General features: G+C 36.0%; 1 protein-coding gene across 1 annotated transcript in view; it reads left to right on the top strand.

The window, feature by feature from the left end:
- Nucleotides 1-16,431, top strand: part of LOC150084457 (cell adhesion molecule Dscam1-like) — a 304,207-nt gene that overhangs the window by 174,485 nt on the left and 113,291 nt on the right. Inside the window, exons 4-5 of the mRNA XM_090375236.1 lie at nucleotides 1,653-1,802; nucleotides 10,087-10,204. Coding sequence (XP_090231362.1) covers nucleotides 1,653-1,802; nucleotides 10,087-10,204 — 268 coding nt within the window. The remainder of the gene's footprint in view (nucleotides 1-1,652; nucleotides 1,803-10,086; nucleotides 10,205-16,431) is intronic.

Consider the following 16,431-nt stretch of genomic DNA (forward strand, 5'->3'; position numbering starts at 1 on the left):
AATTTAAGAGACGATCACGCGAACAGAATGAAGAGTGTTGCATCTGCTTAATTCATTCGATGGGATTCTAACGAACCGTTTCCTTAAAAAATCTGTTATGGAAATTAAAAGTGGTAAAATGTTTTCTAACAGTGTATAACACCCCTGCGTATTGTTCTTGTTTAATTTACATTTTTTTTTCTTATAGTACAGACATAAACATATTACAGTTTCAGTTGGGTGCGGGTGTTGTTAGCTTTATGGTTTCCGAGAAGTCATCGGAAACCATAAAGTTAAAGGTGTCCAGAAATGCGTCCTACTCCCCCTTTCCTCTTCTTAACTTTATTTTATCCTTTAATCTGTTGTAAAATTTCTAGGTAATTTTAGAGTAAAATATTTCTTGAAAATTTTTGATGTCCTAACCGATTGGTAACGAAAATGCGAGACGGAAATGACGTCACTTCCTAAATGAAGCTAATAACGCTTACTCAGTCACTAACGTTGACTGAGTTAAATTACAGTCTACAGAAGTTGAAGTCTAATATCAACAAATCTTCTTTCGTCTTCTCAACCTCCAACCCAAGCACGCGTGAAAAGCGCAGATTGCGATGTTTGTCTGATTTTTCGAAAAAGCGTTTCCATCTAAGCATAATTATGGTGATATTGAAATTTGATTCAATTAAAGGCATGAGCATTAACAAGTAACTTCACGTTGATCAGGAAAGTAGCAGAATTCTCTAAGAGTTCTACTCAGTCTCCGGTCTAAAGGTAACTTCTTAATTTTTTTTCGAAAGTAAATATTTAATGACTCAAGACTTAACTGAATAATTCTGGTATTATTATTTTCTTCCCAATGAGTTACCATGCATTATATTAGGCAACTGAACTTTTAAATAAACGTGTTGAAGACTTCATTGGGTATTTTTAAACCCTCTGTAGATGCGCGTACTGAATACTCGCTAGCCTCAGTCAGTGTATGGTTCCAGCAAACGCCAGTTTAAATTAGCAATAGCTCTTAACAGGCAAATTGAAGTTTCTCGAACAGACTGTACATTGGTTATTGCTTCAGGTGCCATTCTACATCTTTTGTTTTGTTTAAAATGTCAAATTGATCCGGCAGTTAAGTACATACTTAAATTCTTAACTGGAATCTTAGTTGTAAATTCATGCAGTATGCATATTTAAAACTATGGCTATACAGATCGCATTTATTATTTAAAAATGCATTTATGGTTTGGTTCTTTTCGTTAACCACGATAACTTATTTCATTTTTTCAGTGTATGTAATATGCAGTACCCTCAGGGCTGATTTTTTGAAGATGAAAAATTGATGCATTTACCGATCGTTCAAAATTCACTGAAGTTTACAGAACTTGTTTTTAGCGGTTATCGCAACCCATCAAAAATCTACTAAAATGATCACGCTTCCATAATAAAATAAGCATTTTATTCCTCCCCAGCATCTTCTGGGATCTTTATCTGATTGTTTCATCAAAGTTTGGCGGAATCGAGGTTCAAATATTACCATCGTAATATTTGATTCTCTTACCCATCCCTGTTCTCAGTATATTTAGGTATTAAAGCGCCTAAATCATTACATTGTTTTGTATTTATATATTTTATAGCGAAAGAAGTGTTCAGTTGAACCAGATTTCTATTTTTTTTCTGATCAGGTGGCAGATATAGTATTCTTCAGTCGGGTGAGCTGTATATACGCAACGTAAATCCAGCAGATGGTCAGAAGCGCTACAGTTGTCAAACACGACATCGCTTGAGCGGTGACATCATCAACAGTTCAAACTCAGGAAGGCTTTTTGTGACAGGTAAGCTAATTAGTTCTCCGGTAACAGGACCTATTCATTTCAAGAAAGTGCTTTAATATTCCTAAATAATCATTCATCTTTTTCTTATTTACATATGCTATTGTACCCCACCCTAACGAACATTAGTGGATAGCGCTTTGGAAAAAACTTCATACATACGCGTATGAGAATTTTATGACAGTTCTAGCAGAGTTGCATTACAAAAAAAGCAGTTCTACCCAAAAAATAAAATATTTTTCTAATTATTATTATTGGTTCTTCTTTTCTTGACCCCAGACTTCATCAGTGTAGCACCACTCAATTCATGGACTTTTAAATTGTCAATGATTCGCGCGTCGCGGTCGGCTTGAAAACGATATCCACAAGTATTTTGAAACATCGTCAGAATTGGTCTCTAAATGGTTGGGTTATTGGGGAATTTCCTTTGAAGTCTTCTTTCCAGCTTGTTTCAATGAATTCGATCATTTTTGCTTTTAACATTTACCTGAAGTGTAGCGTTTTTTAATCACTTAATTATCCAGCATAATTCTTTGTTAGTCATAGCAATCCTAATATATGCAATGTTGCATTATATTTCAGCAGCAACCAATCTGTTCATTCAAGGTTAATTTCATGATCATACTTTTCAATGTGTAATATAGATCTGCTTTTCCACCAAGCGCAATACAACCGCGAAGGGATTTATCGCGCCATGATAGCACCCATATTCATCAATGATAAAGCCAACCTTTTCTACTGATATATAGTGAGGTTAAACAGCATATAGTATTAAAAGGCTACATCATTTAACTCAATGCTTTCTTATTCTTAATATCTGATAAAGTTTAGATGTCCCACAATGGCACAGTTTATAGATTTTGATGTCTCACTGTTTTATAACCAACTTGGGCTGGTTGTAAAACAATATGGAGTTCTCCGTTATTGTATGCCAGTCACGCTGCATCTTAATCCACTTTGAAGTTACTCCCTCATAATAGACGCTTACAGTATATTTTTTATTACGCCCTTGATCTATATCCTCCATGAACAGTTTTCTTCTTATAGTGCTAATACCTGCCACTCACTTGCTGTCTCTTGGAAACTGCTGAAAGTATTTCTTTTGTACAGCTCGAGGAGACTGTTACTGCTCTCTGAGATCAGCTTGAAAAATTTTTCTTTCATTCATTTTACTAACCCCTCTCCAAGCTTTCAATCAGGGCCCCTCTAAGGTGTCTGTTTGCCAAGCTCTATAGTCCATATAATGGAAGTTTTTCCAAGGTAATCACGATAACCCTAGGGGCTCACATCTGTTGAGTATGGGCTTGGCACACCCAGAGTCCTTATCTGGATATCATCATTCTTCTCTTTTTTTGGATATTCCCTCTTACTTTCTCTCTCTCTCTCTCTCTCTCTCTCTCTCTCTCTCTCTCTCTCTCTCTCTCTCTCTCTCTCTCTCTCTCTCTCTCTGGGTACCCAATTTTTTTTGGCTGGTGCAGCATAAGCCTCAGGATTCCTTACACCAAATTGCTAATAATAATAATAAAGTCTTCACCAGTAGATCAGTATGTAACATTTATTTATATAATTTGAAAAATGCTAGTCTGGTTCTCTCGTGAAAAGGAGTATAAGAATGTCACTTCGAAATTGGCTAATTTTATTAGCTTTCAAATGAACTTTTATCTCAAAACGTAAATTTAATTATTACGCATAAACATTGGTAAAAGTTTAAACTATATCCTGCCTCAGTTAATTGGGGAATAATACGTCTTTAAATGATAAAATATGAGCGAGCGGCAGATATAAATTTGTTTTTGCACTTGTAGGATAAAATTATGGAGACTTGAAATGGCTGTAATTTTTAAACTGTAATACCAGTTTTGAAAAATATGCTTGCAGTTCATTATTAGCTTCTTGAACTCTATTAGGCTTAAGCTATTTAATATGCATTTCACGTCTCTTGCCTCTTAACAAAATAAAAAAAAAAAAAAAATAACAATAAATAATCGCCGGTTTACTCTTAAAATATTTAGACAGCTTCAACAATTTTACAAAACGGCGCTTTGTTAATATTAAAAGTTTCTGTTAGATTAAAACTAGAAAGATCACGGGCTGCTTCTTAAGGCATCATTATAAAGTCCATTAAAAAATCTTACATTCTTAACGAGTGAAAAGGAATATAATTTTCCTCTTTCTGACGTTGCCTTCATCATTAAACTTGGTTCTTGAAACACAAGCGGGGGGAAAATCATGAAGATAAGGAAGCAATATTAGCGTACGTACGAAATATTTTATGAAAATGCATTCCCTCGTGTTATGTAAAATCTCCAGGGCAACGCAAGACTTTTGCTCGAGCCGGAAATTAATTTTTAAACATACCGAAGAGCTCACGTTTCCTTTATGATATTCGTAAGTAGGCGAAATCAGAAAAATAAATTACTTCTAGTGAAAAAAATGGCTATTTTGATATAAGCAATTTGGAGGTTATTTATGTCCTCTTCTTTCATGGAAAGCGTTTGATTTGCAGTTGCAGTTTGCTGACGTAAGTTATGAGTTTTCCTTAGCAACAGTTCTGTTTCTATCATCTATAGAACCTTACTCGATTATTCAGATACTAATATAAAGACCGCATCGGATGAAAGTTTTATGGTGAAATATAATACGCAATCTTGATGGGATACGAGGGATGCAATTCACTTATGACAGTTCTCCTTTAATAAATTTATTAATCAAAAATTTTGATATCCTTTTAAAAATGTATTCCAAGAAAGGATTTAAATCCACTATTAATTATAATATCTACTAAAATACTGTCAGTTTTCAAAATAGAAAAAGTTGGTTTGGGTTTTATGGCAAGTGGCAGCTGTGGCCATAATGCGCCAGGTCTCCAAATCTCCAGGTTCATTTTCTGCATATACCAAACCAAGCTCGCAAAAACTGTAAAGCAGTTATTAATCAGTCCAAAGTAGATTTTGAACAGACTAAAAGTAGCAAGCTTGCTTCTTGTACAAAAGGTAGTCGAGCGTTCTCGTCTCTTGCCAAAGCTATTGGTCGAACCTTTTGCCCATCTCTGTTCCCACCTCTGCCAAAATCAGATGATTCTATTGCCTCTCCAGCCAAGAATAAAGCTCAGCTGCTAGCATTCTGCTCTTCCTCTAACTCTTGTATTGCTGATCTTGGTAAACCCCTCCTACCATTCCCAGCACACTCCATCCCGTGCCTCCTGTGGTCTTCCAACAAAAGGATGTCAGAATAATCTGAACATTTTTGATTTCCAGAAAGCGCCAGGTCCTGATGGTATTTCTCCGCTCTTTCTGAAAACCTGTGCTCCTAAACTTACTCCTGTTCTGTGTCGTGTTTTTTCACTTTCTTATTCCAAAATTGTTTTTTCCTTCTCCTTGAAAATGTGTTATTATCCATCTAGTTCCTAAAAAAAGGGTCAATTGACTCTCTTTAGGAAGAAATCAATTTACCGCCAACTGTTAAAGTATCTAGAAACCTTCCAACTAATCAATGATCGCTAGTATGGATTCTGTCAGTTCGATCCACTGATGATATTCTGGCTTATGTAACTCATCTGTGGACAAATTCAATGGAAAAGTTGGTGAAATGCAAGGAGTTGCTCTTGACATTTCAAAGGTTTTAGATCGTGTTTGGCAAAAAGTTCTTTTAAATAAACTTCCATCCAGCTGTGTTTTTTTTTTTTTTGTAATTGGGTACCCAGTCTCTCTGACCGCTCACCGAGGGTGATAGCAGACGGTCCTCTATCTTTTAGCTTTTCCACTAATGCTGATGTTCCTTCAATTTCCGTTTTCTAGAACAACCTCCCATCACGCGTATTTCCTGAAAGTTAATATCTACAGAAATTGAAGTCTAATATCAACAAGCATCTTCTCAACCTTCAACTCCACTCACGGTACTAAATACTATAGTGTGGCAGAATCGTGATTAAAGCAAAGACTTTGTGTGTAATCATTATGATCAGTCAGGCGAGTCCATTTTGATCGACAAGGCAGTAACGAAATAATATGAATGAACTGAAGAAAGACTGGATTATTTACTACCAAATAAGGCATTTAATTAGTGATTAAAATGCAATTTTCTGAGCTTCTCTTTTATTTAAAATGCACAATTAGAAAACCGAGACATAGTGATGACTAAAATTATTTGCATAGATTTAAATGTAATGAATATATTAATACACTCTGTAATCAGATATATACTAGAGTGCCATAGGGTGATCAGACGTCCCGGTGAGCCAATTTGTTTTTTCAGAACCCATAAATGTCCCAGTTTTCTAAATTTTAAAGGTAAAAAATGTAATGGCTTACCCGGCAGTTTGTAACGCTTCCATTTACACCAATTCTTTTCGAATCCCAAAATATATCCACAAAATACGATTTCATAAAGATATTCGCATTTCTCTGGTTAAATTGATACAGTCTGGCGCTAAGACGTTGTCTTCAAATGTAGAAATTGGTCGTGGTAAAATACTGATATATACTTTGTAATACACGCAGTATGCACTGAGCAATGGAGAGAAGCTTGTTCCTTAGAAGAGGTAACAATTAACGGACTATTTGCGCCTTCAAAAACTCTCTGGCTCAGTGTTCACCAGTCGATTGAGCATCAAAAGTCTTCAAAGCATTGAAAGACATTTTTCTTCCTTGCAGAAGAAAAGCCGCCGAAATTTATTGTAAATTTGTTAGAATCGCCATTAATTCAGTACAGTCGGGATCTGATCTTTTTGAGAATCATGAGTTACAGAGTCAATTCTTAATCCCATTGAGCATCCGTCGGACTATTTTGGGAATGTGAATGAAACAGACCATGGAGGCAGATTCACAAGCTATGTTATACGATTTCCTTCGTGAGGAATTAACATATTTTCGCTAAAACTTGATTAAAATTGGTGGAAAGTTTTCCGCATCTGCTGTATTGACATAGGCCTAGCCTACAGAGTATTTAAAACTGTTTTGTTTTGTTACTGCAATACGTAGGATATACCGCCATGTCAGTGAAACACGTATGCTGTTCTAAAGGCTATGTTTTGGAATTGGAGTATTTGGAAGAGTTTCCCATTGATATATTGGACTTAGTGGAGAGTTAATCAACAGAATTCATCTTGAAGATTCTTCATCAAAAGAAAAAAAGATGAAATATATTTTTCTTCTAAACAACCGTCACTTTTCCAATATTATGTTATAATTAAAAAGGGATAAACCCATCCATTATCTCTGTTTTTTTTTTTTTTAATTGCGTCTTTCCTTACATTAACTTAGTTTTCTTAAAATCGCTTTCAAGAAATAGTTGCATTAACCCTTTGATATTAAAAAGTTAGGTATTCCGAATGTGGATATGGTCCGTTCCAGTTTCTGTTTTTTTCATGAAAGTAATGTGCTAGTCTCTATGATTAATTACGTGCCAGATAATGGTAATTGATCACAGGCTAGTCAGTCTTGGAGTAATGTGAGAGATCCTTTAAGATCATCAACGCCGATTTCTAGTTTCTTAACGAGGGAAACCACTTCCTCGTGACCACTTTTTTTCAGTCGGACGGAGAGAAAACCAATTCTGCGATGCTAAATTCGGACAGCAAGAACGAAGAGGGTTACAAATGCGTTTGCGTTCAGAATGTTTGCTGAAGGCATAACGTGGTGGTGCTTTCAACCTTGCTGAAAAGCATCTTATCGTTTTAGCTGAAATGCCCCAATTTACTGTTCACTGACGATCATCGCAGGTTCATATTTCTCTGTTCAAAGATTACCGGTAGGCAACGAGGCATATACTACAAATTATTCATGGTCAAACTTCTCTTGTTTTTCTACAAATTTCATTGAACAGTAGATAATTGCACTTCGAAGAACTTCCGCCCCTATGAATATTAGTTTATAGCTGAACAGTGATTTTAAGCAAAGCATTTATTAAATGAAAATATGATTATACCGAGTAACTCGAGAATTGTTTCTTAGTTCTGGTATCTGATTGGCATATTTATACTTCAGTTTTTTTCTCTCTCTATCTCTCTCATAATTGGAGACATTAATTAAACACTTGGGAGCCCGAAGAAGTATCATAATAGATTTGTACCCAACAAATCATGAAATGAAATGGGCAAGCAAATAAACTAATAATAATTTGTTTTTATATAGGTTTTGTATCTGCTACAGTTCCTGTTGCTTTTCAAAGAGGTAATCATTTTCGACGTTGCGAAAAGTGTGTGCAATCATTGTGTAATTAATACTCTTTCGCTTTTAATCACAGGGGCGTACGCAATACACAGTTCAACCTTATGCAGTTTATAGCTTTTAAGTAACGTCTAGCATACCACGTCCTTATTCTTTCAACGCAATTCCAAACTCATGAAGCCTTTTTGGTAGTTAACTATTGTAAACCGTTATCCATCGGACATTTTGGATTTTCCAGTAGGAAAAAAAAAATATATCTGACCTCTCATTGTGAAGTTCTGCTTCATCAGTGACATTCTGTAAGATTCTAGTGTTCTACAGTATTATTTTTGCAAGATGCTTCTAAAAAAATTGTACAAGTAACTTGCCTTCTAATAGATGGTTTCCAGAAGAACCTTGGCAGTGTCCTTCCAGCATGGCTCCTGCGCTCATTTCGTCGCTGACCGTTACTATTTTATTTTATGTGCAGGGTGGTTATAAAGTCCTTTCCCAATTTTAAAAAAGTAAAAATTTGAAAATTATAGGATTTATTGAAAAGCTTCTTTTATATTGTAATCAAGATATGTGGGATTCTTTAACTGCAAAAGAATTGTTCAAAATGTGACCGCTAAAGGCGCGCATTATGATTAATATAAAAAAATAATAGAGGTAAATTTTCTCCGATCTTTATTGACGATCAAATCTTCACGTGTCTACCCCTAATTTCTAATGATCAATCAAGACGGGGTATTTTGTTTTCCACAGCTGCCTTCAAAAGTTCCGATGGAATATTCACTACCTTCCGACGGATCCATCAAATCCGAAAGAATTGTCGTTGTGCCTCACCAGCTCTTTCGATCACTTTTTTTTGTGTGATTCTGGCGAACACCGCATCCAGGCTTAGGAGTGAGCCTTCTTCGAAATGTCTTAAAATATTTAATATGATTATTTTCGAACAAGAGGACTTAAGACAAGTTTCTCTTTGATATGCTCTAAGGGCTGTGGTAACACTAATGCCATTGTTTTAACAAAGCTCAATTAAAAGTTCTTTAGGCAGGATTTTAAAACGAACTTGACCAGATTTGGTTACTTACGTTTGAGCTACATCTATAAGTTTCTTTTAATTTTTTTTATCTTGGCGACGAAGAATAAGATCACGATGAGCGTTCAATTCGAATCCAAAGTTCATTCCTTTTTATAACGATCGCAAAAGGTGACTTGTTTACTGGAATGAATAAATCGCTTGTCCCCTCTCCCTCGGCAGACAAATTTCGAACTGAAAACTCACATATGCTTATTATAAAAAAACATTTTCGGAGTTATTAAATGTTAAGGGTGTAAAAGGACTTCATAATCACCCTGTATGTGTTTATTTATTAACTGTCGGACTCTTCCCCTACTTGATTTGCTTCATAATCTCTGGCTCCAAAGAGCAGTTGATAATGAGTGTTGAATCATGGATGAATGATTTGCAATGCATTTTGCAGAAGTCAACCCACTCATAATTTAAAAATAGATTGGAAAAGTAAAAAGCAGTAATTCATTTATTACCCTGTCGATATATTGCTGAAAACTACTTTGTACAGAACACTGCTAATCAGATTGGTTTCTGAAATATGTTTAGTACCTGTAATTCGAATTCTGATGTTGGCTATATAACTCCACATCGAAACAAAGCCTCGTACAACTGATCGTCTGAAACATCGACTTATTCTGATCTATGCAGTGATGCGATTGAATGTTTGCCCTTGACATTGGTTGATTTTCATAGAGAAATCCAACAGTAATAGAAATTAATTCTCAGAGAGCGTTGAAGTTAAGTTTCTCTATTGCTGCACTGCGGTTGCGTTTATTGGCTCTGTACCCACAGTGTCAGGTATTAGGTACACTGTGAGTACAACAGCCAATAAAAACCACCGCAGTGCATAATGCGAGCGTATAATATGGTTATTAGAATGATAAACATGGATGATTTCTTAGCAATTAATGTGTAAAAATACAGCCAACTTTACATGGCAACAAGGAGTTTAAAAGAATCCGCCCTCAAATGAAACTTTCAAACATAACATAGCAGAGGAAAATAAAAAGTTATTTTGGTTGTACTCTCTCAAAAAACTGATGTTGATATTCATTTTTCACAGAACCCCATGGAAGCTCTCCTCCGAAGATCACCGATAGCAGACCTTTCGTAACAACTAAGGAAGGAGAAATGGTCGAACTCGCGTGTGCAGCTGAAGCCTATCCACTTCCGACGTATAGGTAAGTTATGAATAAGTAGACAACTTTTATATTACACTGCATGCTAAACATTAACTAAAATACTAGCACACAACTGACTACACACTAAGTCACGCACAATGCGAATAGCTCATGCACATGTATATTGCTGACTGTCTCTTATGGAATGAAATAGGAGCTGAATGTATCAATGCCTATGTGAGCCAGATCTAGTGAAAAACTTTGAGTACTGTATTATTTTTCTCTGTCATCTTATATTTATCTGAATCTCAGTAAAGTTTAGAGTACAGCGATTTCAAGACTATCCAGGTTAACAATTCCATGTAAAATAGTTGGACGCTTGTAACGTTTCAATAGTTGTAAACAGTAATGAGCAATGCGCATTTTCGAAGATTTATTCATATAAATATTTGTCCGTATTACTTAAATAGTCCTTTATGTACTGATTCATGTCCGATTTCATAGTTAAGCGAGTAAGTAACAAAACTCCTTATTTGTTAATATCATTTTTATTTTTCACTAAGTAATCTTTACAAAAGCACTACAGTAAGCTGCCTGAATTTTTACCTGAATTTAATTTTTAAATCAACAAAAATCTTTATCTTTACGCGATAGAGATATATATACAATTACAACTATTATTTATATCGTTTACAATGCAAAGACCTTGCAGATATTGACAACCATACATAATATTGTTAATAGACCAGCAAAGAAAGCAAAATATTTGAAAAAACTCAACCACAATCAAAGCACAACTGTTACGGTTGCAATTTTGCTCTTTTTTTTGTATTTTCCGCTCCTCTTCGTTCACATTTTCCACGCACTTCCTTTTCCGATTTCGCTCACCATCCTTCCGATTTTTACCGATAGTCGTTATCTTTCTTCTTTCTGCATTATTAATTGCCTCGAAACAGTTGACAAAATAATGATTAGTCCCTTTACTTGATAGCACGTAACACAATAAAGTACCCATTGAATGCGGATCATTATAACAGATTAAAAAAAACACACATATATCAATTGCACTTTATGTTTAAATAATTATAAAGAACTATCTCAAAAGGAAGAGCTGTAAGAACGGATTTCTAATTATATATACTGCATGGCCAATTTATTATGAACACTTACCAAATATTTAGTGATGCGCCTTTCCCATGAGCAGTAATACAGTCGAAACACTGTGCGGCATCTTTCCACATGTATTGAAAATGCATTGGCATTGAGTATGGTCCAACAAGAAACGTTCAAATTCAGGATCTTCATATCACGTGCAAGCTTAGACATTAGGCCTGATATTCCTTCGTCAGTATCAGTTATAAATATGGAAAACAATAACAACGGGCCCAGCACTGAACCCTTGGGGCTACACTAATGTCCGAGAAGAGCGGTGACCATTAATACCAACTTTCGGTCTTCTCCCACTCAACTAATTATTCATAGCAATAACTTTCCTTAATGCCACGCTGATCCAATTTGTATAGCAGTCTTTTTTGTGAATAGTATCATATGGTTTGCTGAAATCAACGTACAGGCTACAATGTGAAAATTATTTTTTGTATTCAGTTGCTTTGTCACTATGACATAGTATCCATTTAGATCGCTCAGACTAGATTGCCCCTTAAATCAATGCTGTGATGCAGTATAACTTCACTCTTTTCTGATGGTCCTGAATTACTCTTTTTACCATCAACACCATTGTTTATCCTGGAAGTCAAGCAGACAGGTCTGTAATTACTCATGTCACCGTTCGAATTGGGGACTGGAGATGTGCGAATTGGGATATTCGCACATCTCCAGTCCATAGGGACCTCCTCTGAATCCAAAGCTGCCCTTATAATTATGGCTAAGGATTTACTTACCTCCTTTGCTTTGCTGCTTAGTATAATTGGATAGATCCCATCCATCCCAGGAGCCTTTTTTTTATGTTTAGCTTAAACAATTTCCCTTCCACTTTATTTTCAATTATCATAAAATCATATAGCTCCTTGTTAGGGTTCGATAAACTTCTAGTATCATCTTCCCTAAAGAAATCATCAACAGTTAAACCATCGATACGAGGTGGAAAATCTGATTCTATCTAATGTTTATATAAGTGGTGAAGCCTTTGCTGCTTTTCTTGGCCAGAGACTTCCCATAATCGGGCATTGCTTATCTAACATCCTTTATGATTTGATTGTAGACTAGTTTGTATTAACTGAAGGGCGCCTCCGTAGCCAGGTGGGAAGGAGCAGCAGTGCATAGCACACGCTTCTTGATTAGACCGGGTTTCGAGCCCGTCACCACCAAATACGGAGGATGCGGAAAGGTCAGGGAATAACCACCGCATATTGCCGGAGCATTATGGCCTTAGTTGCCAATGCTCCTTAAAAAAAAAAATAATTAACTGAAGACATCTGTATGGCTATGCATTGCATGAATTATTCTTCTCTCTGCGGCTTGTCTCCTCAGTTCATCTGACATCCATTTAGGTTTAAATCTAGCAATTAATTGGCTTTCTTATACCTTTATTAAAGTTTTCTGCTCGAAACCCTGATCAAAATAGATGTCATGTAAACAACTGAATTTATTAATGGAAAACGTAAGTTAACATTAATTTCGTGGTGTACACACAGGTAAAAATCTACACAAAAAAACAGAAAAAAATGATTGGTTAGGTAGAAGCATAAAAAATCTTTATGGCCCCACCCAAAGAAGTGCAGTATGCATCCTCCTCTATGTTACTTTTTATAGAGTTTCTTTTCCTTTGTTTTTGTTCATTTCAGTGTCCATATATTGTTTTCATTTTGATAACCGGGTTGCTGTTATTAAAGATAATATTATTTATTGTTGTTATTAATACAGTATTAAAATTAAAAAAATTAAAATGCCGTATTTTCAACTACTGTATTTCTTGCCTTTTTTCACACAAAAAAGTAACTGGTGAACAGCATACACCAATTCCCCCTTGCCACTGTAGCTTCTAGCTCCCTTTTTTAAAGCGACTTTGAAAAAGGGACATGAAAGTATCAGTAGTGATAAATGATGCAATACAGCAAGCTTATAGAGAATACACACGTTTCTAACGTCATCCGGCCCCTAATAGTAATTTGTATATTTCGTTCTTGAATTTATTCAAACTACCTACTTTTGCAACACCACATGGAAGTTTGTTCCAATCCTTCCTCAATTTAAATGTATGTTCCCGTATGCATAACATCTGACTAAGAGTATGGGTTACGATCAGCATTTAGCTTACTCAATCCATTCAAAGCCTTACACACCTCAATAAAATCTCCCCGCAGTTGCCTATATTCCAAACGCTGCAATTTGTTGCAAAGTATCCTTTTTTCCCCCTCATTAAGTATCCTTGTCCACCTGCACCCATTCCAACAGATCAACGTCTGTAAAAGGAGGCTCCAAACCTAACCATTGCCATATATGACGAGATAATCACCTCCCCATCCCTGCTGGAAGAATTCCTCTATATTATTGACAAAATCCCAGAAGCCGTCCTAGTAGCTTATCAATACTGCTCAGGTAACTTTTTTCAGCCTGCGCAATCACCCCGGATCTCTTTTATCCTCTAACAACCTTGAGTGTGAAACCACAGAGTTGACAAGTTATTCTGGGATCATTGCTTACCCAGAAATTTGAATGCTTAAGTATGTTCCTCCCGAAGAGGTAGCGTGCGTCGGATCCACCATCTTGCCATGGAAGACCAATCAGTAAGTCGATTTTCAATTATACTGTTTAGACGAATCTCAAGAGATTTATTTAAAAAAATAACTTTTTTAAGCCCAAACGATCTTCAACATCTATTTAAAATTACTTCTTGAGCGCGATTTACTCTTATTCAGGCATAGAACAGAACAAACAGAAAGCACATTTAATTGATAAAAATTCAGCAATACATGAAGTATTTTCTAAAACTGGATCGTGTTACTTCTGAAACTAGTGTCAAGCAGAAAGTAATATAGTATTATTTTTTTCAAGAAAAAATCTATTCGAAAACAGACTGAAGATCCATTTTTATTCATTGGAGGTTAAAATTATATACTACGACATTTCACGATCTAAATAAGCGCATTTTATAACCTAAGGTGGATGGAACTTATCACTTTAAATCCACCCTAGAAACGCAAAGGTCCGAGAAAAAGTCTTCTAACGGAAACATGGATTTACTGGCTTAAAGATCGATCCCCAGCTGCTAAGTAATGACTAACTGATACGATAAATTATCATTAAGTGGGGTTACAGGTTGCCTGCGGGAGCAAAGAAATGTGTTATTAAAAAGCCCGTTTAATGCCTTCGTTTGTGTTCTGGACAGGGAGAGTTTAAGAATTCTAAAGCATGAAGAAAAATTGGTGAAGATTCGAATAATGCCCTACATGATGAACTTTACAAAGTAAAGCTAAAAATAAGTTATAATATATTTAAAAATACATGGCTCTGCTGGTCTGCGATTATAACAGGAAATTAGCAGTCAGGATTTCATTATATTCACTCGTAATCTGCAAAATACGGATGTTTCATGGCAGTACTGTGGTCATGGTGTGCGAATTTAAAAATGAAGGCAGCAGTGTGAGAAATTTTACATATTTTGTCTTTTATTGACTATTCACTGCACTCCCCTCCGGAACTAATCAGTTTTAAGGACTCTGCCACTGAAATAAATTGCTATTCTAGACAAATTCCCTTTGTTTACAATCGAGCTATGCAGTAATAAGCGAAAAAAACTGCTAAAAAAGTGAGACACTTTGTACAATCAAATACAAATGTCCTTATTACTAGAACACACTTTCAGTCATCGTACCTATCTAATCTTCATACCGAATAACCTCCCGTCGTAGGAACCTTTAGTGTTTTTTGTTCTCTCCCCCCCCCCATATTGGGCCACATTAGGTGGTCTTGAAAAAAGGGTTGTATGGTTTTTTGCCCTACAAAATAGTACCTCCGGTTAGACACGTTTTATTTCCAAGACAGTAAACTTCAACAGAATGAATTCATTTTGCATAGATACACAGCCGATATCCAGCTAGTCACGACCGGACAGCTAAATAGTCCTTCAATTATAGGTGAAACATTGCAGCGACGTCGAGTGCACATACAATTGTGCAAAGATTACTTTGAAGGCAACCAAAAACATACACAGTTTAACTGGTAAATTTACTTAATGCTGAGACTTTGTTGTTAAACTGTGTTTAATACTCCACCGTTACGGACTAGTTTGGATTGGATTGAGTAAACTAAATGCATATAGAATTATGCATTTATTAAACAGTCCGTTGGTCAATGGAGTGCACTGAGGTAAATGTGGAAAGTGCGACCTTAATGACATCGCACATGAAGTGAGACAGGTAGAAAGAGACAGGTAGAAAAAGACAGTTTAAACAACAGTGGTATTTGGAAAGCAGTACGACTTTAATTAGCGTGGTAAGTATGTAAACAGATTTTTCCCAAAAGAACTTATTTATTTTGGAACAACCTTTCATTCAAAGCCAAGAGAAATCCAAATATATATATTAATACGCATAGTAGTGAACATAAAGTCACGTGAACGGTTTTAACAGAATATAAACTCCAAGTTGAAGAAATGCTATTGAGATCGCCTGTAAAATCTCTATCGAAGATTCGACAACATCGAGAGTTGTACAGAAGTACGCAAGGAGCGACGGAAAAGTTGAAGATTCATACATCAGGCTAAAACAGAAAAGGGAAGCACCTACAGGGTGTGCAATTTACTTGAAACCATAGGAAATACAAATATATCATTTCACAAGGTATGTTTTCCCTATGGTCGCGAATTCCTTCGATAAAATTTCGTAAGCATTTGACCTAATGCAGCCTCAATCTCAAGAACATGCCATTGTCACTTAGTGCACCCATGCAGACCTCTGTGGTCCAGAGTTCCTGGTAGGCCTGGTCGCTTATTTTCTCTGAGTATATCTTGCTTTCAAATGGTTTCACAGAAAAAAAAAAAGTCCAAGGAGGCAAGTCTGGGGATGTCGCCGTTCCTGTGATCCCCCTTCAACCTATCTAGCCTGGGAACTGTTGATTTAACCATTCATGAACAGTCACAGGATACTGGGAATGCTGGAAATGCACCCTCTTTAATCAAAATGCTGAACATGATTTCCTCTAGAATTTCCAGATAATCAGATAATTTTCGCTGTTGACTGTCTCTTCAAAGAAGTGAAGTCCCACTATGGAAGCAATCCATATTCCACACCACACCATTACTCGAGACATCCTTGTTCCTTGCAGAG

The sequence above is a fragment of the Mastigoproctus giganteus genome, chromosome 6, assembly GCF_048544385.1.
Source record: "Mastigoproctus giganteus isolate SK-2022 chromosome 6, ASM4854438v1, whole genome shotgun sequence".
Classification (NCBI taxonomy): Eukaryota; Metazoa; Arthropoda; class Arachnida; order Uropygi; family Thelyphonidae; genus Mastigoproctus; species Mastigoproctus giganteus.